Source organism: Platalea leucorodia (assembly GCF_965183815.1).
Source record: "Platalea leucorodia genome assembly, chromosome: 1".
NCBI classification, from domain to species: Eukaryota; Metazoa; Chordata; class Aves; order Pelecaniformes; family Threskiornithidae; genus Platalea; species Platalea leucorodia.
In genome coordinates, this window is record NC_138823.1 from 38,673,300 (window position 1) to 38,699,430 (window position 26,131).

The 26,131-nt window shown below is 50.1% G+C and overlaps 1 protein-coding gene across 1 annotated transcript in view; it reads right to left on the reverse strand.

The window, feature by feature from the left end:
• Positions 1-1,608: 1,608 nt before the first annotated feature.
• The window catches only part of DNAJC5B (DnaJ heat shock protein family (Hsp40) member C5 beta), a gene marked incomplete at its 3' end in the record, with an annotated part of 45,293 nt that continues 20,770 nt past the window's right edge, over positions 1,609-26,131 (reverse strand). The window contains exons 3-5 of the mRNA XM_082332500.1: positions 13,481-13,694; positions 7,289-7,463; positions 1,609-1,703 (exon numbers count right to left, since the gene is read on the reverse strand). Of these exons, the coding sequence (XP_082188626.1) occupies positions 1,609-1,703; positions 7,289-7,463; positions 13,481-13,694 (484 nt within the window). The remainder of the gene's footprint in view (positions 1,704-7,288; positions 7,464-13,480; positions 13,695-26,131) is intronic.

Here is a 26,131-nt window from a genome sequence, read left to right on the forward strand (position 1 = left end):
GATGAAACACACTTCCCATATATTTAGCTGCCACTGCATGACATTTGATGTGAAAGGTGAGAATAGAAGGAAGACAATAATGTTTCACAACCGCAGAATCCAATTTTAAGGAAGGGAATAACACTTTTGACTAGCTATATATTCACTGGTCTGTATAATTTAGTGGTACATTACGTCCCCCTTTGGACTGCCTCACTGTGATTAGAGGAGCAAAAATAGCAAATGCAAAGAACTGACAATGATTGATATAACGTGATCAATAAAGAGAAATTCAGCTGTCTAAGGCTTAATCTACTATGTTAAACCACTGAAGTGCTAAGTTTAAGATCTCAGAGGTATTTCTTTAGCTCTTACAAATTTGAGGCCTAATTTCTTCATGCTTGCTTTAGCCGCACCACACATACCTCCACTTATTTGTGCAGCAGTACACCCGAACGTACACCCCTGTATTTAAAATCACGCCGCATGCTCTTAAAGCCCCTGTGCCTGGGGCGGAGGGGAGGACCCAGGCTCACCCCGATGAGCCGGGCTGTGAGGAGGACGGTCGCTCCTCTGCCGTTTGCCTGCCCTGCCAAGTCCTTGCTGCTCCCACAGCCCCGGTGCCAGTGCCGGAGCGATGGCTGCTAGCCCAGTGCCAGCAGGGCAGCGGGGCTGGCAGCCAGGGGCATGGTGGAATAAGCAAGCCAGCAGCAAGCTGTTGGCTGGGGACCAATTTCCAGCACATTGCAGCTGCAGCCGGAGAAGCCGGGGCCTCCCAGCATGGGCAGCAGGCCTGTCCAGGCTGGAACAGGGGAGCTTTGCCATGGGACTGTCACCGGCTACGGGGTGAGGAGAGAGGCTCTGGGGCAGCCCAGGGTCAGCTTCCCCCTCCATGGGGTGTTTGCCCACTGTCTCCCGGGTTTGCAACTTCTGCAGGGGGAAACACAGAGCCTATGTGTGCTTCTGGTGCTGGATGAGGCTCCTGGATTTGGAATGACCTGTGTTGTAACCACCAGGAGAATGGTCCCCGAGCACTTTGTCCTGGCTCAGGTTTATAACTGCCAGGGCTGGGCCTCAGCAAGCCACTAGCTGCTTTCCAAAGAGTGTTTTCTCTCTGGGAAGGGCAGCCCCATCTGCCGTGCCACCAACTTTCCCTCTGAGGTCTGCTAAAGAGCATTTCCAGGGCTCCCTCACAGGAACGTTTCACATCCAGCAAAACTGCTGCAAGCGAGGAGCGTTCCAGGGCAGGGAGAGACGGAGCCGGTGTGTCTGGAGAGGGACTCGGGACGGTGTCTGGGAGGTGAAACCTCAGCTGAGGGCAGGCAGGAGACCAATCATACCAAAGGGAGTATTACTAGAGGGAAAGGCCATGCTGAGCCTGGCCGCTTGAAGCCGTAAGAGACCAGTGCTGTCAAGCTCTGTACTAGCCGTAGGTATCTCCTTGCAAAGTGTAGATATTGACCTACTTGAAGTGGTCTAGAGGGAGATTCTGCCTCGATAGGAAATTACTCTCAGGTTACTCTTGATTAGCTTAAAGACAACTACAAATGCATGCTGCACAGCTTATCGCGTGTTTTGTTCGCGCTGTGACACTCAGCGGGAAGCACCAACAGGTCGTGTTTGCCGGCTCTAGGAGTCTGTGCGATAGCTCCGATGGCTGTCCCCTATTAGCTGTGTCTTCTCAGTTGCGTTAGTCGGCTGAAGTATGATAGGAGTTTCTCCATCTAAGTTGGGGAGGAAGACAAAAAATACTTTAAGAATCCTTCGCTTGCTACCAAAGTCAGATTTCCTGTTAGCACCACAACATTTCATCTGCTGTTCCGGCTATGGCTTAATCTTGGCTTCACAGACAGCTGCGTGCGTACTGAAGAGGCAGCAATGCCCACACCGAGTCTACAAATGCTCCTACTTCTTGTCCACGTGTAATGGCAGATTTCTGTGTGACTGTTGCTGTTGTTATTAAACTGGACATTAGCTGTACCTGGTGCTTTGCAGAGATTGCAAGATAAGGGTCCTTGCCTGTTCCAATTCCAAGTGTTTGTTCCTCCAAATGTCTGAATATAACGAGTGCTGTTGTGAGTCAGCAGGCACTAACCTTGACAGTGTTTGTGAGAATGGGCCAGAAATGAGTCTTGAAGAAGGCAAAGTTAACAGTAAAGAAAGCAGACAGTTAAAAGGAAAAAAATGCGTGAGCAGTAATTTACTTGAGAGGGAAGAAATCATATATATCCTGAAAGCCAGCTAGTTAAATAAAAATGTTAAATTGGATTTTGAAGTCTTATGTAATATATATACAACAGGAATTTGAGAATTACTGTTTTAATGAGTTTGTAACTGCCAAAACCTCATATTATCACTATATAAATCCTTACTGCTTTGTACTTTCTCATTCTATGCAGTTATGGTTCCGTTTCCCAATATATCTGTAAAAAATGCATTTGTTGTAGAGTGGAGGAAAGTGAAGTCCTTACAGAGTTCCCTGATGGCTGTTGTGTTCCCTCTGATAATGAACAAGGTTTGGCTGCCCTTCTCCTGGGCCTCTTTCCAACCTACCATTTTTTTGGGGGGGACGAGGGGACTCAAGACTCAAAGACTGACTTTTAAAGGTTCAGCCATCTCATCTCAGTGAGGTGTTTTCATATGAGAAACTTTGGACTATCTATATCTTGATAGTAGCACAGCCTTCACAGTAATTGAATACAAATGACGACTTTTTTTGCCAAATGACCGAATGTTCAGAAAAAACTCATCTGACATTTCCTCCTGTTTACATGACAGTTGATGGGATGAATCATGGGCAAAAGATGTAATGTACAGGAGTAACTTAACCCAGAGCAGGAATCTAATTGCATGCCATACGGCTTCCCCTCAGTGGGGGTAGAACAACTTTGACTCTGTCAAGGTGAAAGGCAAGAATGATTAAATGCCAAGCAGCTTCTCTGTATGGGCAATTCCGTATTTAGACACAAGGTCAAAGACAGACATGTTTCATAACTTCTGAAAATATATGAGTAATTAATGCTTAGAGCTTAGCTTGGGCGCAGATTAGTTTGGCAGTTCCAATCCATTTTTAAGTTGCAATGTATTTTCTAGATTTCTGAGCAGCACTCCCTCCCACCCTCTGCTGCCTCCAAGTTGTTCATTTTAAGGAAGATCGTTGATGGAAGGCAGAGGCTAGCAGTTCATTTTGCTGTGATACCCAGATGTGCAAGAAGAGAACAGGACCCACTGCAAATCTGTCGCGTTGCTTCCAGCTGATCTGCAGGCAGTTCTGAGCTGACACCTTCCCCAAGTATTTTGCTGCCCACACCCTTCTAAGATTTATGATGTTTTTTATCAGAACAGGGACCCATGGTATAATAAACTGTACAAATATAGCCTGCTAATGGAGAGCTACAGAATGGAGGTGCAGCAGAATTCACAGTTTAAACTGCTTTCTATAGATAGCTCTTGCTCACTGTTCGCCTACATTGGTATCATATGGAGTGCGGAGGAGACAATGAAGTGCTAAAAACTTATTGCTTCTGAGTTGGTAAAGTATTTTGTTATTCAGGTTCTTTTTTTCTTTTTCTATTTTTTTTTCTCTCCCAGATTTCATTTTCTGTAAAATGAAAGTTGGTCTAGAAATGCCTTGCTTTGTTCTTACGATGATAACCAAACAGGAGAGGAGAACAAACCTGCCAAGCTGCTTGAGTGCATCATTACGGACTGAAGTACCAAGGCAATCCAAATTCCAGTGGCACCGCCTCTGGGACCACAGAAGTCAACAAAAGGTTTGCCATCGACTTCAGCGGAAGCAAAATCTGGCAACCTGCCCCGTGTGTGCGAGTGAAAATGATGAACCATTGCACGCATCCGTGCTGCAGATGCGCGAGTGATACTTGCTTCTGCCAGCATATTTTTGCAGGTCACCCGTAACATCATGGCATGATACCACACATTACCCTACTTTACACTCTTTTAATGTCATGTTTGATCTGAAACCCTAAAAAATGTCATGCTTAAAATTTAATAATCCAAATGTAAGACTTATTTTGGAAAGTGATCATCCATTGTATGTTAGGCCACAGTCTTCTGTTGTACAAATCAATAGCTGTGAGAAGAAGTCACTATAACATGTAAGTACAGGCCAGGGCTTGCAAATCCCTAAGTTCCTCTAGTTCTGATGGTCAGGCTACCCGTGGAAGTACATGCTGTAAAACAAATTTCTCACAGGAGATATTCAATTTGCTGAGCACTGGAATTAGTCAAATATATTTAAATAAAACTTTCATCTAGAGGAATATTCCATTTTATCAGAATTTAAGTCTTTGACATGATTGTGTTGACTTCAGTGACAACTCACTTTGCTTTTACATTTTAGGGAATGGATCACTGAATTTTTGGCCTCACATCTCTTTTTTCAGTAATTATGTTTTATGGTATGTTAATTTGAGGAATGAAATCAACTGTGTAACACCTTGATTTTGTTAAGGAGAAACATGAGTGACTGAAAATTATTACTGTTGTGCCAGCTCAAAAGATGAAGTCTAAATCTTGACTCCCACAACATGCATATTGCCTCTTCTGTGCAGTATGGCCAGCTCCAAGGAGTTCCCACTGAGCACAGCAAAAACTGGTGGAGACTCATTCACAGAGGTTTTCAGCATCAGGAATGCTGATGTTTTAACGATGTTGCATTCCTCAGAAAAGCAACGACTGACTACAAAATATTTGGATAAATTGAAGTATGGCCTTAGCTTGAGAATCTACATTTTGACCTTAGCAAAAAAGTTCTGGCTAGCAATAATAGAGATACTGGGGACAGCAGGAAGCAAAAAAATTAATTACCAGGTAGAATGCTCTATCTGTGGGCAGAGGGCATGCAAAGAATTTGGATCCTAATAGGATTTCCTCTTCCAAAATGAAATCTGCTGCAGGAGTGATTAGTTTGTTTCTGAATTACCTACAGGAGCATTTCTATTATTTACATAAAGGAAGCCATGAGTATTCATTTCTATGGCCCAACATTTGAAAATATCTGGTGGAAAAGCCCAATCTTTGCCATTCTAAGTCAGCTGCATCTTTTTGGCCAGCATCCCTAAAATTTAGGGGGCGGGGGGGGGGGGGGGAGGAAGTGCAGTTTGAGCTGGTTATCATTAATTCTTCTAAATGCAGTGTCTATTTTCCTTTCAGCTGCAGAAAAGATGCTCACATTATCCTCTGTCATGAAGTGTTTACTTTTATTCTTGATATGTTGTTCTCTTTTAATCTAATTTTAAAATATAGAGATTCTACTCTACTGAGGCAAGCTGGTTTTGATTGGTAGGAAAATGTAGCAGGACTGAAGAGAAGGGTAGGAAAGGTAGAAATATCTAGTTTTCTCCAGGTCCTACCTATATACTTAATATTATCTTCAAAATACTGAAAACATGTAATTCCACATTCTGTTAATTTTTCAGACTGGTACTTTGCTAAACATTTTAAATTATTTTAAAAAATTGATATCTTAGTGAGACTTGGTGGGAATAAAATTACTGAATACCAATAAACACCAACTGTGCTGGAAGGAGGGAGAAATTTTTTTTCTGCCACTGAGGAATTTTGTGCTGGATTTTGAGAGAGAGCAAAATACCTGCCAAATTACAAAAAAGTCAGAATTAAAAAATTCTTATCTTTTGAAGTTCCATTTTCATATTTCAAACTTGGCTTTGGTGTCATAGACCCATAAATATCAAGACCCATTTTAGATTTGCACTTTTCAGGTGCCTAATGTCGTAGAGTATATTACATTTTTTTCAAATAATGCATTGCGGTTATAAAGCTTCATTAATAGTTTTTGTTGCCTTTGCAGAGACTGATCAAGTATGGTCAATTTTTAAGCTCGCTGTATTTACCTTGATACGCCTCTAGGCAAAACCAATTTTAAAACACCACCACACGTTGGCATATCAGTTATATAAATAGCATTTGTTTCAACTACTACAAGTGTTTTGTTACATATTTAAGGAAGGGTAAATTTGTGTGAAAAGTTGGGGGGAAAAAAAATTCTTCTTGCTAAGGGAACATGACATTTGCAATCTGGCAGTGCTAATTTAAGCATAATAAATGTAAGAATATAACAGCGTAAGACCTTCCATAACAATGGAAGAGATAAAGAGTGAGCTGACTGCTTAGGTCCTTCCTGATAAAAAAGCGTAATCCTATTCATAATTTATATAAATTTGCAACTGAAAAGTGGCCTAGGTCTTCCCCTGATACCTTGGGCTCTTATTGCTGGAGCAAGGATCATCATTGCCTCTCTCAGCCTGTCCTGCAAGTGTCCAAATCTAACCAGTTTGAGATGTTTCTTCTTCCCCTGAAGACGAAAGCAAAACTGTGCCCCACTTCAGCAGATTAGAACAGGGCTCTTTGTTCAAAATATGTAACCCACATTAGTGCCAAATTAGGAAATCACCACCAACATCCTTTGGTATACCCAAAGGCTGAGCGTGCAGCCAGGGGACACAGCAAAGCTGAGAAAAGAGGGTGACCTGCTGTGAAGGGGTCCCTGCTGCCCCAGCCCTTGTTCCTGGCTGGGCACTCTTGCTCTCTCCTTTGAGCCAGCATTAGCACTTGGCCTGCCCTACCATGAAGCACGGCAGGGAGTTAAATGGGCAGGGAACTACACACATTTCTGAGGGGATTAGTTTTCACATGGATCGTATCCAAGATCTGGGTTCTGGTAAGGCAGTACAATTGCTACTGCCAGTGCAGAAGAGAGCAAGCAGCTTGGGGGCTGGATGGGAGAGGGGCAGGACCGCGGCAGCTCCCATGCAAACTCTCTTAGGTTACGGCACAACCTTACTGTTGGAAACTTTGCATCTTTTCTTGAAGCCTTTTCTTGAATGGGTACAGTTGGCCCATCACAGTCAGTGATAAATTTTACAGGAATTAAAACCGAATGACAGCTTATTCAGGCAGATCAGATGTAGCAAGCACCAGTCCAGGCAGAGCCTAATCTACAAGTACAGGACCTAGGATAGGAAACAACGTGGGCATGGGGGCTAGAGGATGAACATCGTCTCTTAAGATGAGCCCTGAGACTTCTACTGTTTAAGTGTCTCATAAGAGATACAGGAGATATTTAATTGTTAGTGCCATAAGTTTAGTTTTTCATTAACACACAACTTGGGAAGTTCATCAGGTCATGGTGATAGCTGGAGTGAATTGGCACCTCTCCACTGATGTCTGCAAGCAGCCTCAGCATCGTGAGCAGAACATCTGGCCTACAGGCTTTAAAGGTTGTTTTGAACAGCTTTGCCACACAGTAAGCCCCTATAATACACACCTCTTTCCATGTCGTTCTTAATTTGCTCTTCCAAATCTTCTGGAGACACACAAAACTCCTGCTCTTCCCCTTCGGGTGCTTTGGGTTTACACTTTCCACAGCAGCAGTTGAAGCAGCAGCAGAGGCAGCAGCAGAGGTAGCAGCCCGTCAGCAGGCCACAGACTGCAAACAGGCCCTGGGTTAAACACAGCGGGAGGAAAACCCCGTGAGCAATGACCTCCCTGAAACTCGTGGCAGCCTCTTACAGCTGAAGGCAAATCGTTGAAGGAACTCAGGTTCCCAAGTGCTTAGCACTCAGAGGAGTCCAGCCGCTGGCCTAGTGCCTAAACAAGGGCCAGATCTTCCAGAGTCCTCCTCATCCACCAGCTCCTACTTGCCACTCAGGACCATGTCCACAAAGAACACACCAACCAACAGGCCTCCACATGCTCAACTTTTGAAAGTCTGTCTTTAGCTGATGGCCCTCAGAAAAAACTTCTAGGCGGTATGCAAAACCCCACCCACCTTAAAATGACTCATTTCCATCTTAAAAATGACTCATTTGCCCAAGACCGTTTTCGCAAACACTTATTTACTGGCAGGTTCTTGTCAATAACAAAGCCGAGAGAAAAAGAAGCAAAGACCCAGATGCATCCCACATAACTTTAGACACTGAACTAAGGCATCCAAATTAGGACTGTAGCCCCCATGGGCTCCCCACATAGTCAACGATAAGTTGAAAGCAATTCCAGAGGGTGATTCAGCCCTGGGAGGACTTGAATTGCCCATTGGGGCTGTCTCTCTCTCTCCCCATTAGCCTGTGCAGGAGCACACAGGTGACAACTCCTAAATTCAACTCCTCGGGCTGTGGTTTCTTGATCTGGGGACTCAGGCAGCAAGAAATTCCCACCTGCGTTGCCCTCTGCTCACTCCTGTCCTTGTGGCACAAAGCACAGAGGCTTCAGCAGAGCCAGCACAGCTGCCTGGGGCCAAGACCAGAGATCTCAGCCAGATTCAACAGCCAGAAAACTTTGATTTACAGAGCTTTTCTTCCTCCAGACCAGGTCACTGCCTGGGTTCACAGCAGACCTCCACAGCTGCTTGCGTTCGGGGCTGGGTGCCACGCTGCGGCAGTGGGATGGGGGGCTGCAGAAGGGGAGCCCCTAGGTTGGCATTGTCGCCCCGTGCTCCCCATGGGTGCATGATGGCAGCCTGGCTCCTGACCCGGGGCAGATCCAGGCCTGCACCGAGGTGTTTGTGGCAAAGGAGAAACCTCCACATGTCATCGTGAACATAGCGGTGTAAGAATAAAGGAAAGCCAGTGACGATCCTGAAAAGGGAATCAAGGAAGATACGTGGAATGTGTATGTATAAGCCAGTGCAGCTTTGTGGCCACTAGCTGTATACAGGTTAATTTGAAGGTACAGCCAGGCTTTAGCATTATATTTATACAGTCTGCCCTTTACTAACTCTTTTTTATATTCATAAGAAAACATGCCGCTGAGGAGGAACACAAGCACAGACTTCAGGATATTGTCAAACTTTGACAATGAAGCTATGTAAATGACACTCAGTTATGTATGCATGTCTCAGGCAGTGCTAGTGGGGGCTGACTGGAGCATCTTTGAAGGTAATGAGACTATTTACATGCCTAATATTAATATAGGCATGTATCAAGAGTGAGCAAGGTGGTTTTAAATGAAAAGAAGGACTATTTATTTTAAAATGTTTTCCTTCCAGTGGACACCCAAAACTATTCTAAATGCCGTAACCCCTAAAATAAGTTATTTGGCTGTTTATCATTTATGCCATAATGGAGAATAAATCATCACAATGGATAGGATGAAAAAAGACAGAATAAAAGTGTATAAAGGGAAAAAATACTTGAATTTTTTCATGATACCTTAGATCATAGAATCATAGAATCACAGAATCATAGAATACCAGGTTGGAAGGGACCTCAAGGATCATCTGGTCCAACCTTTCTAGCACAGTCTAGACGAGATGGCCCAGCACCATGTCCAGCTGAGTCTTAAACATGTTCAGTGTAGCGGAGTCAACCACTTCCCTGGGGAGATTATTCCAATGATTGACTGTTCTCATTGTGAAAAATTTTCCTCTCATGTCCAATCGGAATCTCCCTGAGAGTAACTTGTACCTGTTACCCCTTGTCCTCACCATGTGACTCCTTGTAAAAAGGGAGTCTCCATCTTCTTTGCAGCTCCCCTTTAAGTACTGGTACATGGTGATGAGATCACCTCTAAGCCTCCTTTTCTCAAGGCTGAACAAACCCAGCTCTCTCAGCCTATCCTCATACAGCAGGCTTCCCAGACCCTTGATCATCTTGGTGGCCCTTCTCTGGACCCCCTCCAGCCTGTCCACATCTTTTTTGTATAGTGGGGACCAGAACTGTACACAGTATTCCAGGTGTGTCCTGACAAGCACTGAGTAGAGTGGGATAATGACTTCTTTATCTCTGTTGGTGATGCCCTTGTTGATGAAACCCAGCATCCTATTGGCCTTCTTGGCCACAGCGGCACACTGTTCACTCATGTTGAGCTTCCTGTCCACCAGGACCCCTAGGTCCCTTTCCACGGAGCTGCTCTCTAGCCAGGTGGATCCCCGTCAGAGCTGCACTCCTGGACTATGTTTTCCCAGGTGCAAGACCTTACCCTTGTCTTTGTTAAACTTCCTAAGGTTCTTGTTAGCCCACTCTTCCAGCCTATCCAGATCTTCCTGCAGGGTGGCTCTCCCTTCCGGAGTGTCTACTTCCCCTCTCAATTTGGTGTCATCTGCAAACTTCATCAGGCTACACTTGATCCCGTTATCCCAATCACTTATGAAGATATTGAATAGTGTTGGGCCCAATATCGATCCCTGGGGGACCCCACTTGTGACGGGTTGCCAGTTTGAAAAAGAGCCATTTACCACTACCCTTTGGGTGTGGTCCGCCAGCCAATTCCTCACCCACTGCACAGACCACTTGTCCAGGCCATAACGCATCAGTTTCTCCATGAGGAGGCCGTGGGGAACTGTATCGAAGGCCTTGGAGAAGTCCAAGTAGACAACATTGACTGCTCGCCCCATGTCAACCGAGCAGGTTGCTTTATCACAGAAGGCCACCAGATTTGTCAGGCACAATCTGCCCTTGGTGAAGCCGTGTTGGCTTTTCGCAATCACGTGCTTCATTTGACTCGTGATGGCCCCCAGGAGGATCCGTTCCATAACTTTCCCGGGGATTGAAGTAAGACTGATGGGCCTATAATTACCCAGATCCTCCCTCGAGCCCTTCTTGTAGATAGGGGTAACATTTGCCTTCCTCCAGTCCTCTGGGACATCCCCCGATCTCCACGACTTCTTGAAGATTATAGGGAGTGGCCCCACAATGACATCAGCCAGCTCTCTCAACACCCTCGGGTGGATGGTGTCAGGGCCCATCGATTTGTAGAGGTCAAGATCCTGTAATAATTCACATACTGACTCCTTCTTCACTGATGGTGGGTCTATGTTTGGATCATCCTGGATTTTCGTTCCCAGCGCCTGGGATCCAGCAGTGTTGGTAAAGACAGAGGTGAAGAAAGTGTTGAGAACCTCTGCCTTTTCAGCATTGTTGGTGACTGATTCACCCGTACAGTTTAACAGTGGGCCTATGTTTTCCTTCTGTTTCCGCTTGCAACTTACATACCTGAAGAACCCTTTCTTGTTATTTTTGACATCTCTGGCCAGTTCCAATTCAAGCTGAGCTTTTGCTTTTCTAACTGCATCTCTGCATGCTCTGGCAATGCCCTTGTAGTTCTCAGTGGATAATCTTCCACTTCTCCATCTCTGGTACGCATCTCTCTTCGTTTTAAGCAGACCCAGGAGCTCGTGGTTGAGTCAAGGGAGCCTCTTGATGTTTCAAGATTTTGTGTGCTTATATTATCATACTTGGTAAATCACAAATCAGTTTATTGATGTGATCAAGAAACTGTCTTCATGGTAGAGGGAGAATTGCTTTTTGCTAAAACAGTTAAACAAACAACGCCTACGCCTGCCAGCAGAGAAGAGGTTAAAGCTCCCATTACCCATGTCAGTATGTTCCCAGTTTAATATGCCTGCTAAAAAGTCTGGCACTCTGAAAAAAAGTAATTTTCACTTTGCATTTCTCCTTTCATTTGAGTTTCCTTACTTCTAATGATACACCTCCTCACAGTTGTCAGATTTTCTGAGTGTGATAGGGAAGAGGATTTACCAGGAATGTTCGTAGTTGAAGAGGAAGATAATGAGCGAAAGCTGTGGTCCCTACTGTCTTCTACCAGAATGGAGGAAATTAGGGGTCCAGAGGTCATCTGCAGATGATGCCTCACACTCAAATAGTATTATGATGGCCAATACAAAAATCTGAAACTGACCCAGCATTTGTACATGAGTTAAGAAGAGACAAGGAATAGTGAGCTCAGCTTGCAGAAAACACTTGGTGACCTGTTTATGCTTTGGCGGTGGCAAGATTTTGGGTTGGGGGAGGAATAGAGAGACCACTTCTGACAATCCTCAAATCAGTCTATATGCATATTTTGGATTTTTTGCACAGAATTTTTAAAAATGAGGAAGCAGTGATTACTTTTGCTGGGATATTCAGCATATCTTGTCTCACCTCTGGGATACAGCTTCTTTGAAACAATCCACACACGCCTCCTTTAGCTTTTAGGGACTTACTAGCTTCTCTCTGTACTCTCCAGTGCTCTCCTTATGACTCAAAGCCATAGTGGTTATTTCTGTTCCTGGTTTTCTAACCACAGAGGATTTTATACTTCAGAAAACCTCCATTAAAGATTGGTAAGCAGAAGAGGAAATAAAAGCTTAAAAAGCGGCAAACAGTGAAGAAACCCTTGTTTAGCAAGACTGTTAAAGGAGTCAGTACTGCTGTGCTCTCAGCTCTAAGGCAATGCTTCCTGGCATCTGAACTGTGACAAAGAGGCCAAAGGAGAGGGTGGACAGCAAAGAAACGAGGGAATGATCCAGCAGGAGAAGATAGCGGCTGCGGTGGGGGGCCCAGCCTGCAGCAGGAGTCGGGTAGAGCAGCTTCAGGCAGGCAGCCTCCAGCCTGCTTCTGAGGGTGCAGCTGCGCCCTTGCGCATCCATTAGTTTCATTCACTGTTCTGCATTTGAGCAGCTTCTGGCTCATCCTGATTCAGCAGACAAGTTATGGCTTCTCAGACCCACAAATCGCTCAAGTGACTTCCCAGTATGAAAGGGGACTGTGGGGCAGTGAAGCACTGGCCTGATCCGTGCTGAACACAGGAATCCATGTTCTATGGTTCTCAGATCAAAGCTGTCATAGTGTGATTGCCTCACAGAGTACAGATCATTTTCCTGTGTGTTCCATCAGAGTTCTTGTTTTCCTGTGCTTTGATTGCTGGAAATAGTTGGGGACAGCATGGATTTTGCACATTTGCGATTCTGTTGGTTTGTTACATTTCTGTGACATTTCAATATTTCCTAAAACACTCAAATCTGACATATGCAAACATCAGAGGACGCCAGTGACATAAGAGAACACGTGAACACAACTCCTTTATAACTAGAACAGCCCGTGATGTGTTTTTCCTTGAGCAATATGTCAGTTTTTGATGTATCATTCTCTTCCTTTCCTACTCTCTTCCTCCACCCCACCCTTCTCACCTTTTCTTCCACTTCCTTTCTCTCACCCCCTCACCAGGCCCCATATATATGACATCATAATAACAGACTGTTATGTATTATTATTGCTTACTTATGCTGTGTGCTATATATAGCAAAGAACACAGCTAAATTTGCACTGTAATAACTTATTAACTGGTTGTCACATAAGTGGGACTTCTCGTTTTTGAACAATGAGTCATTTTTATTTAGTCATTACTGAAAAGAAAGTCAAAATTAACCTGGAGCACTAGATTCAAATCTAATTAATGTCTGAAAGTGTTACAAAACATGCACTCTATTTAACTATTTACCAACTTAAAAAGAAAAAGAAAACAGTCTATAGTAGCACTATTCTGAGCTGATGTTACATTCTGCCACTGTTGATTTTCCAGATAATGTTGTTGTTTAATTAAGCTTTTAGTAGCGGTTTAGATTCAGATCCTACTATTTGTTAAGCCTACAGAGAGACCATGTTTTTCAGGGGGTTCCTTGTGTATGTAACTGTCTGTGTGCCTTGTAACACTTGATTTCCAACAGAAAATAATAGCTTACCTTTGCCCACCAGCTTGAGAGCATGAAGTAGGTGTTAACATTTTCCTCACCAAACTGTTCTGCCACATAGAGCCCTAATGATCCATACTTGTCATATATGTTTCGCTTGGACAGATCAGTCAGTGTTGCATGAGCATTGTTGATCTCTTTAAATTTTTCTGCAGCCTCTGGATTGTCCGGATTCTTGTCGGGATGATATTTCAGAGCCAGTTTTCTTAAACATGGGAAAAAAAAAAAAAAAACAAACAGAAGGAAAATAAATCATCCGTATGTGTGCATGTATACAGACACTTACAAAACATTACAAAATATTCCAGTAGAGATATAATCATTCTGAACAGTGTGTCCAGCCTTCTTTTTTCCAGCTCTGATGTCCTCAGTGGAAGAAAAGTGACACAAAGTGACTGAATGTGAAAGTTTTGGTAAAAGAGGTGTTCCTATTACACTGAGCATGAACTTTGTGTATTGATACCTAGTCAGCTACCATGTTAAAGGAGACAGTGATATATGCTGAAAGCACAGATTGCAGCATGATAATAAATCACACGCATTTGTTGCATTATGATTGCCAACTGATTTGCATAATTTAGCAGGTTTCAACAAAGATAAAGATTTTTTAAAGGCTGTTTAAAAACACGATGATCACACTGCTTATCCCATCAACATTATCTTCTTTATAGCAAAGGAAATTCCGTATTCGATTGCTTATCAATAGCAGCTATATTAAAATTTTGTAAACAGTGTCTGTGTTTGCAGAAGCCCAGACAGTGATGATGGAAAACATACTTAGGAGTTGCAATAGAAAAGAAGCACCTTTCTGAAGCACACGGTGGAAAAGCACAGTGAGTTAGCCCCAGTTTGAAGTGCCTGTCTTTGGGGCTAATTCCCCACTGTCACACTTCTGAGACAGTCCTTAAAGCGGTGGATGCTGATTGTCAACTGTTCTGGGCTGTTTATGCTGGTGGGAAGCCTTTGCTGGGGCAGGGCTCAGTACCGCCTCTTTCCCCTGACTATATGCAGCAGTGCAGCATCCAAGGACAGGTACAGCTTGAAAAGAACAGTGTGGGACTGTTGGCGTACGGCCAGTGCTGGGGAAGCACAGCTTGGAGAAGAAAGGGTTTGCTTCCAACCATTCTGGACCACTGGCAGTGTGAGTTCTGTGAACAAAACAAGCAAAAACCTGCAAAACAAGCATAGACAGCAGTGTATCTTTTAAAAAATCTCCACTCCCTTTGAAGAACTGGCAATAAGATTTTTCCAGGACATTTATTTAATGACTAGTGCTGACCTCTAGTGGCAGCAGTAGTAGTTTAGTAGTGTTTTAAATTCCGTGATCCTCACCTCAGTCGAGCTATGTTGCATTTTGTAAATATCCTCTCTGAGTGTTTCAGGAGCTAGCCATGACTGTTATGCCAAAAAATATTATTTGCGGTGAGAAGGCAGTGTTCCCACACTTCTTCTAACAAATTTATCCTCAGAGTAGGGTCTTGCTTGACTTTCCACTGAAGTCCCAGCGCAGGTTAATCCCCAAGTAAAATGTAACTGCTTTGCCCCTGATGACAGTTCCTGCCTTGGAGACATTCTGCCAATATCAAGACTGATATGAGCCTGGGAACAACAAACTCTGCCAACGATCTCTTCAGTTCTGTATGCTGAACCCAATTAATCTTCTCATAGATAATAAATAACTCCTTAAACATGTCTCTAAGAGCATGAAGGGGTTCACGTTCAGTCATATTTAATATACTGTGCTGTGGTACCTTAAACATACATTTTCAGTCATATTTAACATGTGGTACCTTAAACATAATAAAAGATGAAATAGGAGAACTGGAAAAGCAAGCTAAGTCTTGCATGACTAATGACATTTTGTGCCATCCAGGTATTTAAGTACCTTAAGCAATCTATCCCTTTTCTTAGCTGAAAACAAAGCCGAGCAATTAGAAATAAAAAAAAAAAATGGGAGAGGTATTACCTTCAAAACCCATGCGCGGTTGCAGGCATTGGGTAATCAGTACCCAGCCTTTCTTTCTTTTCCCACAAACCCAATCCATATCCCCAACAATCTCATAAAAAATAAGAATTTGAACAAAATGTAGTTTTGAAAAGGTGAAAAACATTAGTTGCACACTCACTTTACTTAGTATTGGTTTAGAATACTAACAGAATTACTTTCAACATAGTACAGTTAACAAAACATGGGATATGTTCTTATTTTGATTTTGGGAAAACTGTCCTCACTAAAAACAGCACATTAACAAAACAACTCCCTGCACACGAAGATGACATATACTAATTGTAGATGATTTAGTAATGGGAAAGAGATCTATATACTGGTAGTGCAATTCATATGAGTGAGAAAAAGGACTCCATTAGGTCAAACCCAAGAAACAATATCAGTAAGGACAAGAACTATGTGCCATAACATAAGTATCAGCTATATAGAAGCTGCGCCGTGGGTCCCTGGAAAAGTGACATTTCTAGTTATGTGATAATCGTGGTTCATTATGAGTAGAGAAAAAGGAAGAAGCCAAAAAGCATACAGTGAAATGAACAAAGGAATTTGTTGGCTACATCCCATACCAAACACATGAGTTTCTGTCCATTCACATTTTTCTCATGATGAATGGCCTTCTCCTTCACCACCTTGGGACCACTGAACACCGCAGCCGTTCACAGCAGCAAGCAATGTGACATGTTTGGGAGAGAAAAGATAACACAAGCAGAGAAACAGCCATCCTACAAGACGGATGGGGAGCTCATGGAAATGAAGCCAGAGAAATATGCTCAACACCTCTGTCAGTGGGAGGCTTAGGATGAGAGGTGAGATAAGGCTAGACTGTCCTGAAGGGGTGAGTCAGACGAAGGAACATCTGGGTAGAGGGAGCAATACTTTGGAAGAGGGAAAGTATGTTGCATAGGGTGAGATATGACTGTGCTATGGAATATGAAACGGTGTCAGACACAGCCCTCCCATTCCTTCGATAGCTTCGAGTCCTGCTGGTCTGCAGCTCAGGCGTGCCTATGGCTACGCCAATGGCTCTGTCCAGCCAGAGAGACCCTTGATGCAGACGCTGGCGTGCAGAGGGCTGTTCTGTGGTGACCTCATCCCTGTCTCGTCAGTCTGGCCCTGCCTGGCGCTGACTGGACGTGATCATGAGCCTGAGCTCTGCAGCGACTGCCTGTCGTGCCGTTGTCCGTGCCCGAGTGTGCCAATGGCGCCTTCTGCTTCGTGAGTGCCTCTTAGAGGAAGGCGTCGTGGCTGCGTGCGTCCTGGTCGGGCAGCGCAGGTCCGAGGCAAGTCTTTCTTTTCTCGAGCTGAAGCGAGTCAGGCAGGTATGCGGGAGTGGTGTGAGAGCTGAATGGTTGGATGAGTGCGTGATGAAGGCGTGAGGCGTCAGCATCCTGTGATTCCTTCGATAGCTCAGCTGGTAGAGCGGAGGACTGTAGGCTCCCTTGCACGGCCATCCTTAGGTCGCTGGTTCAACTCCGGCTCGAAGGAGTGCCCTTTTGGCTCTGGCGCAGACCCTGCGGCACCCCTGCCTTTTGGCCCTGCCCGGGTGGCTGCCCTTCAAGGGCTGCCCAGCCGTGAACGCTTGCCTGAGGTGGGGAAGACGAGCAGCCAAGGCAGGTTTGGGTGAAGCCTGAGTAGGGGACGGTGGTCCTGAGCGCGCTGGTGTTGTCAGGGGTCACGTCCCGTGGCAGGAGAGTGAGTGGGTGGGTGAGTGGGTGCGAGGCGGCTGGAGGCCCGGGCTTTGGGTGCGGGGCAGGCTGGGTGCGGGGTGGGTGCCTGGGAGGGGAGAGGACGCCAGGCAGAGGCCGTGGGGTGGGGAATTAGCTCAAGTGGTAGAGCGCTCGCTTAGCATGTGAGAGGCAGCGGGATCGATGCCCGCATTCTCCAACGCTTTTCATTCCCCTTGCCGGGACACAGGGTCCTTTGCCTGGGGCCCGCGTCCGCCAGGGGCTGTGGGGAGCTCGCGCTGCGGCCAGACAGCAAAGAAGAGGACAACGTCCCGCGGCCTAACAAGAGCAGCACGAGCAGTTTAACAGGGGACCTCCTTTTCTCCCTCTTTGCTTGACAGACGTCAAATGCCATCTCAAGTAGTGTGTCCAGCTTGGAGCTGCCCTGTACAGGAAAGACGTCAATGAAATGGAGCAGCTTCAGTGGAGGGCCACCAAGAAAAGAAGCTCAGGGAAGGGAGGGACTTCTCTTTGAGGATGGGCTGAGGACCCTGGGAACGTTCCGTGTGGAGAAAGAGAAGTTCCGAGGGCTTCCGCATGACCTTGCAGCACTTTAGAGGGAGGTTACTGAGCAGAGGAAGCGCTGTCCTTTTGCGTGGTGCTTGACGAGAGGGCAAATACAGCACAGTGGAACTGGATCAAGATAAGTTGCAGGGGGTATGGGCAGGCTTTTCTTTGGCCCTGAGGAGAGTCCAGCAGTAGAAGATGACATCCAAGGAGCTTGTGGAGTTTTTGTGGTTGAGGGTTTTTGAATGTTTTGATGGACTGAAGGGTTGAGCAAGGTGGTGTGATGTTGCAGCGGAGGCTGTTGGAAGCAGGCTGTTGGAGTAGAGGCATGATTGTCCGCTTTGCGTGGAGCAGAGTTGGATGAGTGTGTGGTGGGCGGGGTAAGGGGCAGGGCCCCATGGTTCCTTCGATAGCTCAGCTGGTAGAGCGGAGGACTGTAGGCTCCCTTGCACGGCCATCCTTAGGTCGCTGGTTCAACTCCGGCTCGAAGGAGTGCCCTTTTGGCTCTGGTGCAGACCCTGCGGCACCTCTGCCTTTTGGCCCTGCCCGGGTGGCTGCCCTTCAAGGGCTGCCCAGCCGTGAACGCTTGCCTGAGGTGGGGAAGACGAGCAGCCAAGGCAGGTTTGGGTGAAGCCTGGGCAGGGGACGGTGGTCCTGAGCGCACTGGTGTTGTCAGGGGTCACGTCCCGTGGCAGGAGAGTGAGTGGGTGGGTGGGTGAGTGGGTGGGGGTGTGAGAGCGAGGCGGCTGGAGGCCCGGGCTTTGGGTGCGGGGCAGGCTGGGTGCGGGGTGGGTGCCTGGGAGGAGAGAGGACGCCAGGCAGAGGCCGTGGGGTGGGGAATTAGCTCAAGTGGTAGAGCGCTCGCTTAGCATGTGAGAGGCAGCGGGATCGATGCCCGCATTCTCCAACGCTTTTCATTCCCCTTGCCGGGACACAAGGTCCTTTGCCTGGGGCCCGCGTCCGCCGGGGTCTGTGGGGAGCTCACGCTGCGGCCAGACAGCAAAGAAGAGGACAACGTCCCGCGGCCTAACAAGAGCAGCACGAGCAGTTTAACAGGGGACCTCCTTTTCTCCCTCTTTGCTTGACAGACGTCAAATGCCATCTCAAGTAGTGTGTCCAGCTTGGAGCTGCCCTGTACAGGAAAGACATCAATGAAATGGAGCAGCTTCAGTGGAGTGCCACCAAGAAAAGAAGCTCAGGGAAGGGAGGGACTTCTCTTTGAGGATGGGCTGAGGACCCTGGGAACGTTCCGTGTGGAGAAAGAGAAGTTCCGAGGGCTTCCGCATGACCTTGCAGCACTTTAGAGGGAGGTTACTGAGCAGAGGAAGCGCTGTCCTTTTGCGTGGTGCTTGACGAGAGGGCAAATACAGCACAGTGGAACTGGATCAAGATAAGTTGCAGGGGGTATGGGCAGGCTTTTCTTTGGCCCTGAGGAGAGTCCAGCAGTAGAAGATGACATCCAAGGAGCTTGTGGAGTTTTTGTGGTTGAGGGTTTTTGAATGTTTTGATGGACTGAAGGGTTGAGCAAGGTGGTGTGATGTTGCAGCAGAGGCTGTTGGAAGCAGGCTGTTGGAGTAGAGGCATGATTGTCCGCTTTGCGTGGAGCAGAGTTGGATGAGTGTGTGGTGGGCGCGGTAAGGGGCAGGGCCCCATGGTTCCTTCGATAGCTCAGCTGGTAGAGCGGAGGACTGTAGGCTCCCTTGCACGGCCATCCTTAGGTCGCTGGTTCAACTCCGGCTCGAAGGAGTGCCCTTTTGGCTCTGGCGCAGACCCTGCGGCACCCCTGCCGTTTGGCCCTGCCCGGGTAGCTGCCCTTCAAGGGCTGCCCAGCCGTGAACGCTTGCCTGAGGTGGGGAAGACGAGCAGCCAAGGCAGGTTTGGGTGAAGCCTGGGCAGGGGGCGGTGGTCCTGAGCGCACTGGTGTTGTCAGGGGTCACGTCCCGTGGCAGGAGAGTGAGTGGGTGGGGGTGTGAGAGCGAGGCGGCTGGGAGGCCCGGGCTTTGGGTGCGGGGCAGGCTGGGTGCGGGGTGGGTGCCTGGGAGGGGAGAGGACGCCAGGCAGAGGCCGTGGGGTGGGGAATTAGCTCAAGTGGTAGAGCGCTCGCTTAGCATGTGAGAGGCAGCGGGATCGATGCCCGCATTCTCCAAGGCTTTTCATTCCCCTTGCCGGGACACAGGGTCCTTTGCCTGGGGCCCGCGTCCGCCAGGGGCTGTGGGGAGCTCGCGCTGCGGCCAGACAGCAAAGTAGAGGGCAGCATCCAGGGCTGCACCAAGAACAGCGTGGGCTGTGGACGGAGGGAAGGCGTTCTCCACCTTTGCTCGGCATCTGATCGATGGCATCTAGAACGCTGTGCCCAACTTTGGGCCTCTGTGTAGAAGACGGACATTGACCAAGCGCAGCGCCCTCTGAACAAGGCCAGCAGGCGCACATGCCCTTTGAGGAGAGGCCGATGAATGGGGGCTTGTCCAGAGGCTGGAGAAGAGCGGGCTTTGGGGGACATAAGCAGCAGTTTATCAGAGTGCCTATCAGGAGGTTATCGATTCAACAGTTTGGCTTTCTCCTGTGGTGACTGGCAGAGGAATGAGAAAGAAGAGGCCACAACTGAAGCAGGACACGTTCCATGTTTTCTGCCCTCAGCAGAGCCAGGCAGGAGAAGAAGGGTGCCGCGCAGTGCTGTGCAGTCTCCGTGCTTGGAGGCTGGCGTGAGCTGACTGGCCGAAGCTGTGCGCAAGCTGCTGGGATCCCTGATCTGGGCGCGGTTGGAGGAGGATCCTAGAGGTCTCAACCAAGCTGACTTCTTTCGCGGCTCTGCCAGGGAGGCAGAGGTGGGAGAGGGCCCTGCCGGTCCCTCAACAGCTCTGCTGGTGGAGCGGAGGACTGCAGGCTCCCTTGCGTGGCTACCCTTAGGTCTCGTCCGGGCCCTGAGTTCCCTAATAGGCCTGAATGGCCCTGACCAGCCTCGCGCGGGGCCTCCGCCTCCAGCCATGGGCCCAGGAGCGATACCTGCGTTGCGCTCTGGGCCTTCACTCTCCTTCCGTGCTAGACGGCAGGAGTCCTGCTGGTCTGCAGCTCAGGCATGCCTATGGCTACGCCAATGGCTCTGTCCAGCCAGAGAGACCCTTGATGCAGACGCTGGCGTGCAGAGGGCTGTTCTGTGGTGACCTCATCCCTGTCTCGTCAGTCTGGCCCTGCCTGGCGCTGACTGGACGTGATCATGAGCCTGAGCTCTGCAGCGACTGCCTGTCGTGCCGTTGTCCGTGCCCGAGTGTGCCAATGGCGCCTTCTGCTTCGTGAGTGCCTCTTAGAGGAAGGCGTCGTGGCTGCGTGCGTCCTGGTCGGGCAGCGCGGGTCCGAGGCAAGTCTTTCTTTTCTCGTGCTGAAGCGAGTCAGGCGGGTATGCGGGAGTGGTGTGAGAGCTGAATGGTTGGATGAGTGCGTGATGAAGGCGTGAGGCGTCAGCATCCTGTGATTCCTTCGATAGCTCAGCTGGTAGAGCGGAGGACTGTAGGCTCCCTTGCACGGCCATCCTTAGGTCGCTGGTTCAACTCCGGCTCGAAGGAGTGCCCTTTTGGCTCTGGCGCAGACCCTGCGGCACCCCTGCCTTTTGGCCCTGCCCGGGTGGCTGCCCTTCAAGGGCTGCCCAGCCGTGAACGCTTGCCTGAGGTGGGGAAGACGAGCAGCCAAGGCAGGTTTGGGTGAAGCCTGGGCAGGGGACGGTGGTCCTGAGCGCGCTGGTGTTGTCAGGGGTCACGTCCCGTGGCAGGAGAGTGAGTGGGTGGGTGAGTGGGTGCGAGGCGGCTGGAGGCCCGGGCTTTGGGTGCGGGGCAGGCTGGGTGCGGGGTGGGTGCCTGGGAGGGGAGAGGACGCCAGGCAGAGGCCGTGGGGTGGGGAATTAGCTCAAGTGGTAGAGCGCTCGCTTAGCATGTGAGAGGCAGCGGGATCGATGCCCGCATTCTCCAACGCTTTTCATTCCCCTTGCCGGGACACAGGGTCCTTTGCCTGGGGCCCGCGTCCGCCAGGGGCTGTGGGGAGCTCGCGCTGCGGCCAGACAGCAAAGAAGAGGACAACGTCCCGCGGCCTAACAAGAGCAGCACGAGCAGTTTAACAGGGGACCTCCTTTTCTCCCTCTTTGCTTGACAGACGTCAAATGCCATCTCAAGTAGTGTGTCCAGCTTGGAGCTGCCCTGTACAGGAAAGACATCAATGAAATGGAGCAGCTTCAGTGGAGGGCCACCAAGAAAAGAAGCTCAGGGAAGGGAGGGACTTCTCTTTGAGGATGGGCTGAGGACCCTGGGAACGTTCCGTGTGGAGAAAGAGAAGTTCCGAGGGCTTCCGCATGACCTTGCAGCACTTTAGAGGGAGGTTACTGAGCAGAGGAAGCGCTGTCCTTTTGCGTGGTGCTTGACGAGAGGGCAAATACAGCACAGTGGAACTGGATCAAGATAAGTTGCAGGGGGTATGGGCAGGCTTTTCTTTGGCCCTGAGGAGAGTCCAGCAGTAGAAGATGACATCCAAGGAGCTTGTGGAGTTTTTGTGGTTGAGGGTTTTTGAATGTTTTGATGGACTGAAGGGTTGAGCAAGGTGGTGTGATGTTGAAGCGGAGGCTGTTGGAAGCAGGCTGTTGGAGTAGAGGCATGATTGTCCGCTTTGCGTGGAGCAGAGTTGGATGAGTGTGTGGTGGGCGGGGTAAGGGGCAGGGCCCCATGGTTCCTTCGATAGCTCAGCTGGTAGAGCGGAGGACTGTAGGCTCCCTTGCACGGCCATCCTTAGGTCGCTGGTTCAACTCCGGCTCGAAGGAGTGCCCTTTTGGCTCTGGTGCAGACCCTGCGGCACCCCTGCCTTTTGGCCCTGCCCGGGTGGCTGCCCTTCAAGGGCTGCCCAGCCGTGAACGCTTGCCTGAGGTGGGGAAGACGAGCAGCCAAGGCAGGTTTGGGTGAAGCCTGGGTAGGGGACGGTGGTCCTGAGCGCACTGGTGTTGTCAGGGGTCACGTCCCGTGGCAGGAGAGTGAGTGGGTGGGTGAGTGGGTGCGAGGCGGCTGGAGGCCCGGGCTTTGGGTGCGGGGCAGGCTGGGTGCGGGGTGGGTGCCTGGGAGGGGAGAGGACGCCAGGCAGAGGCCGTGGGGTGGGGAATTAGCTCAAGTGGTAGAGCGCTCGCTTAGCATGTGAGAGGCAGCGGGATCGATGCCCGCATTCTCCAACGCTTTTCATTCCCCTTGCCGGGACACAGGGTCCTTTGCCTGGGGCCCGCGTCCGCCGGGGGCTGTGGGGAGCTCGCGCTGCGGCCAGACAGCAAAGTAGAGGGCAGCATCCAGGGCTGCACCAAGAACAGCGTGGGCTGTGGACGGAGGGAAGGCGTTCTCCACCTTTGCTCGGCATCTGATCGATGGCATCTAGAACGCTGTGCCCAACTTTGGGCCTCTGTGTAGAAGACGGACATTGACCAAGCGCAGCGCCCTCTGAACAAGGCCAGCAGGCGCACATGCCCTTTGAGGAGAGGCCGATGAATGGGGGCTTGTCCAGAGGCTGGAGAAGAGCGGGCTTTGTGGGACATAAGCAGCAGTTTATCAGAGTGCCTATCAGGAGGTTATCGATTCAACAGTTTGGCTTTCTCCTGTGGTGACTGGCAGAGGAATGAGAAAGAAGAGGCCACAACTGAAGCAGGACACGTTCCATGTTTTCTGCCCTCAGCAGAGCCAGGCAGGAGAAGAAGGGTGCCGCGCAGTGCTGTGCAGTCTCCGTGCTTGGAGGCTGGCGTGAGCTGACTGGCCGAAGCTGTGCGCAAGCTGCTGGGATCCCTGATCTGGGCGCGGTTGGAGGAGGATCCTAGAGGTCTCAACCAAGCTGACTTCTTTCGCGGCTCTGCCAGGGAGGCAGAGGTGGGAGAGGGCCCTGCCGGTCCCTCAACAGCTCTGCTGGTGGAGCGGAGGACTGCAGGCTCCCTTGCGTGGCTACCCTTAGGTCTCATCCGGGCCCTGAGTTCCCTAATAGGCCTGAATGGCCCTGACCAGCCTCGCGCGGGGCCTCCGCCTCCAGCCATGGGCCCAGGAGCGATACCTGCGTTGCGCTCTGGGCCTTCACTCTCCTTCCGTGCTAGACGGCAGGAGTCCTGCTGGTCTGCAGCTCAGGCGTGCCTATGGCTACGCCAATGGCTCTGTCCAGCCAGAGAGACCCTTGATGCAGACGCTGGCGTGCAGAGGGCTGTTCTGTGGTGACCTCATCCCTGTCTCGTCAGTCTGGCCCTGCCTGGCGCTGACTGGACGTGATCATGAGCCTGAGCTCTGCAGCGACTGCCTGTCGTGCCGTTGTCCGTGCCCGAGTGTGCCAATGGCGCCTTCTGCTTCGTGAGTGCCTCTTAGAGGAAGGCGTCGTGGCTGCGTGCGTCCTGGTCGGGCAGCGCGGGTCCGAGGCAAGTCTTTCTTTTCTCGTGCTGAAGCGAGTCAGGCGGGTATGCGGGAGTGGTGTGAGAGCTGAATGGTTGGATGAGTGCGTGATGAAGGCGTGAGGCGTCAGCATCCTGTGATTCCTTCGATAGCTCAGCTGGTAGAGCGGAGGACTGTAGGCTCCCTTGCACGGCCATCCTTAGGTCGCTGGTTCAACTCCGGCTCGAAGGAGTGCCCTTTTGGCTCTGGCGCAGACCCTGCGGCACCCCTGCCTTTTGGCCCTGCCCGGGTGGCTGCCCTTCAAGGGCTGCCCAGCCGTGAACGCTTGCCTGAGGTGGGGAAGACGAGCAGCCAAGGCAGGTTTGGGTGAAGCCTGGGCAGGGGACGGTGGTCCTGAGCGCGCTGGTGTTGTCAGGGGTCACGTCCCGTGGCAGGAGAGTGAGTGGGTGGGTGAGTGGGTGCGAGGCGGCTGGAGGCCCGGGCTTTGGGTGCGGGGCAGGCTGGGTGCGGGGTGGGTGCCTGGGAGGGGAGAGGACGCCAGGCAGAGGCCGTGGGGTGGGGAATTAGCTCAAGTGGTAGAGCGCTCGCTTAGCATGTGAGAGGCAGCGGGATCGATGCCCGCATTCTCCAACGCTTTTCATTCCCCTTGCCGGGACACAGGGTCCTTTGCCTGGGGCCCGCGTCCGCCGGGGTCTGTGGGGAGCTCGCGCTGCGGCCAGACAGCAAAGAAGAGGACAACGTCCCGCGGCCTAACAAGAGCAGCACGAGCAGTTTAACAGGGGACCTCCTTTTCTCCCTCTTTGCTTGACAGACGTCAAATGCCATCTCAAGTAGTGTGTCCAGCTTGGAGCTGCCCTGTACAGGAAAGACATCAATGAAATGGAGCAGCTTCAGTGGAGGGCCACCAAGAAAAGAAGCTCAGGGAAGGGAGGGACTTCTCTTTGAGGATGGGCTGAGGACCCTGGGAACGTTCCGTGTGGAGAAAGAGAAGTTCCGAGGGCTTCCGCATGACCTTGCAGCACTTTAGAGGGAGGTTACTGAGCAGAGGAAGCGCTGTCCTTTTGCGTGGTGCTTGACGAGAGGGCAAATACAGCACAGTGGAACTGGATCAAGATAAGTTGCAGGGGGTATGGGCAGGCTTTTCTTTGGCCCTGAGGAGAGTCCAGCAGTAGAAGATGACATCCAAGGAGCTTGTGGAGTTTTTGTGGTTGAGGGTTTTTGAATGTTTTGATGGACTGAAGGGTTGAGCAAGGTGGTGTGATGTTGAAGCGGAGGCTGTTGGAAGCAGGCTGTTGGAGTAGAGGCATGATTGTCCGCTTTGCGTGGAGCAGAGTTGGATGAGTGTGTGGTGGGCGGGGTAAGGGGCAGGGCCCCATGGTTCCTTCGATAGCTCAGCTGGTAGAGCGGAGGACTGTAGGCTCCCTTGCACGGCCATCCTTAGGTCGCTGGTTCAACTCCGGCTCGAAGGAGTGCCCTTTTGGCTCTGGTGCAGACCCTGCGGCACCCCTGCCTTTTGGCCCTGCCCGGGTGGCTGCCCTTCAAGGGCTGCCCAGCTGTGAACGCTTGCCTGAGGTGGGGAAGACGAGCAGCCAAGGCAGGTTTGGGTGAAGCCTGGGTAGGGGACGGTGGTCCTGAGCGCGCTGGTGTTGTCAGGGGTCACGTCCCGTGGCAGGAGAGTGAGTGGGTGGGTGAGTGGGTGCGAGGCGGCTGGAGGCCCGGGCTTTGGGTGCGGGGCAGGCTGGGTGCGGGGTGGGTGCCTGGGAGGGGAGAGGACGCCAGGCAGAGGCCGTGGGGTGGGGAATTAGCTCAAGTGGTAGAGCGCTCGCTTAGCATGTGAGAGGCAGCGGGATCGATGCCCGCATTCTCCAACGCTTTTCATTCCCCTTGCCGGGACACAGGGTCCTTTGCCTGGGGCCCGCGTCCGCCGGGGGCTGTGGGGAGCTCCCGCTGCGGCCAGACAGCAAAGTAGAGGGCAGCATCCAGGGCTGCACCAAGAACAGCGTGGGCTGTGGACGGAGGGAAG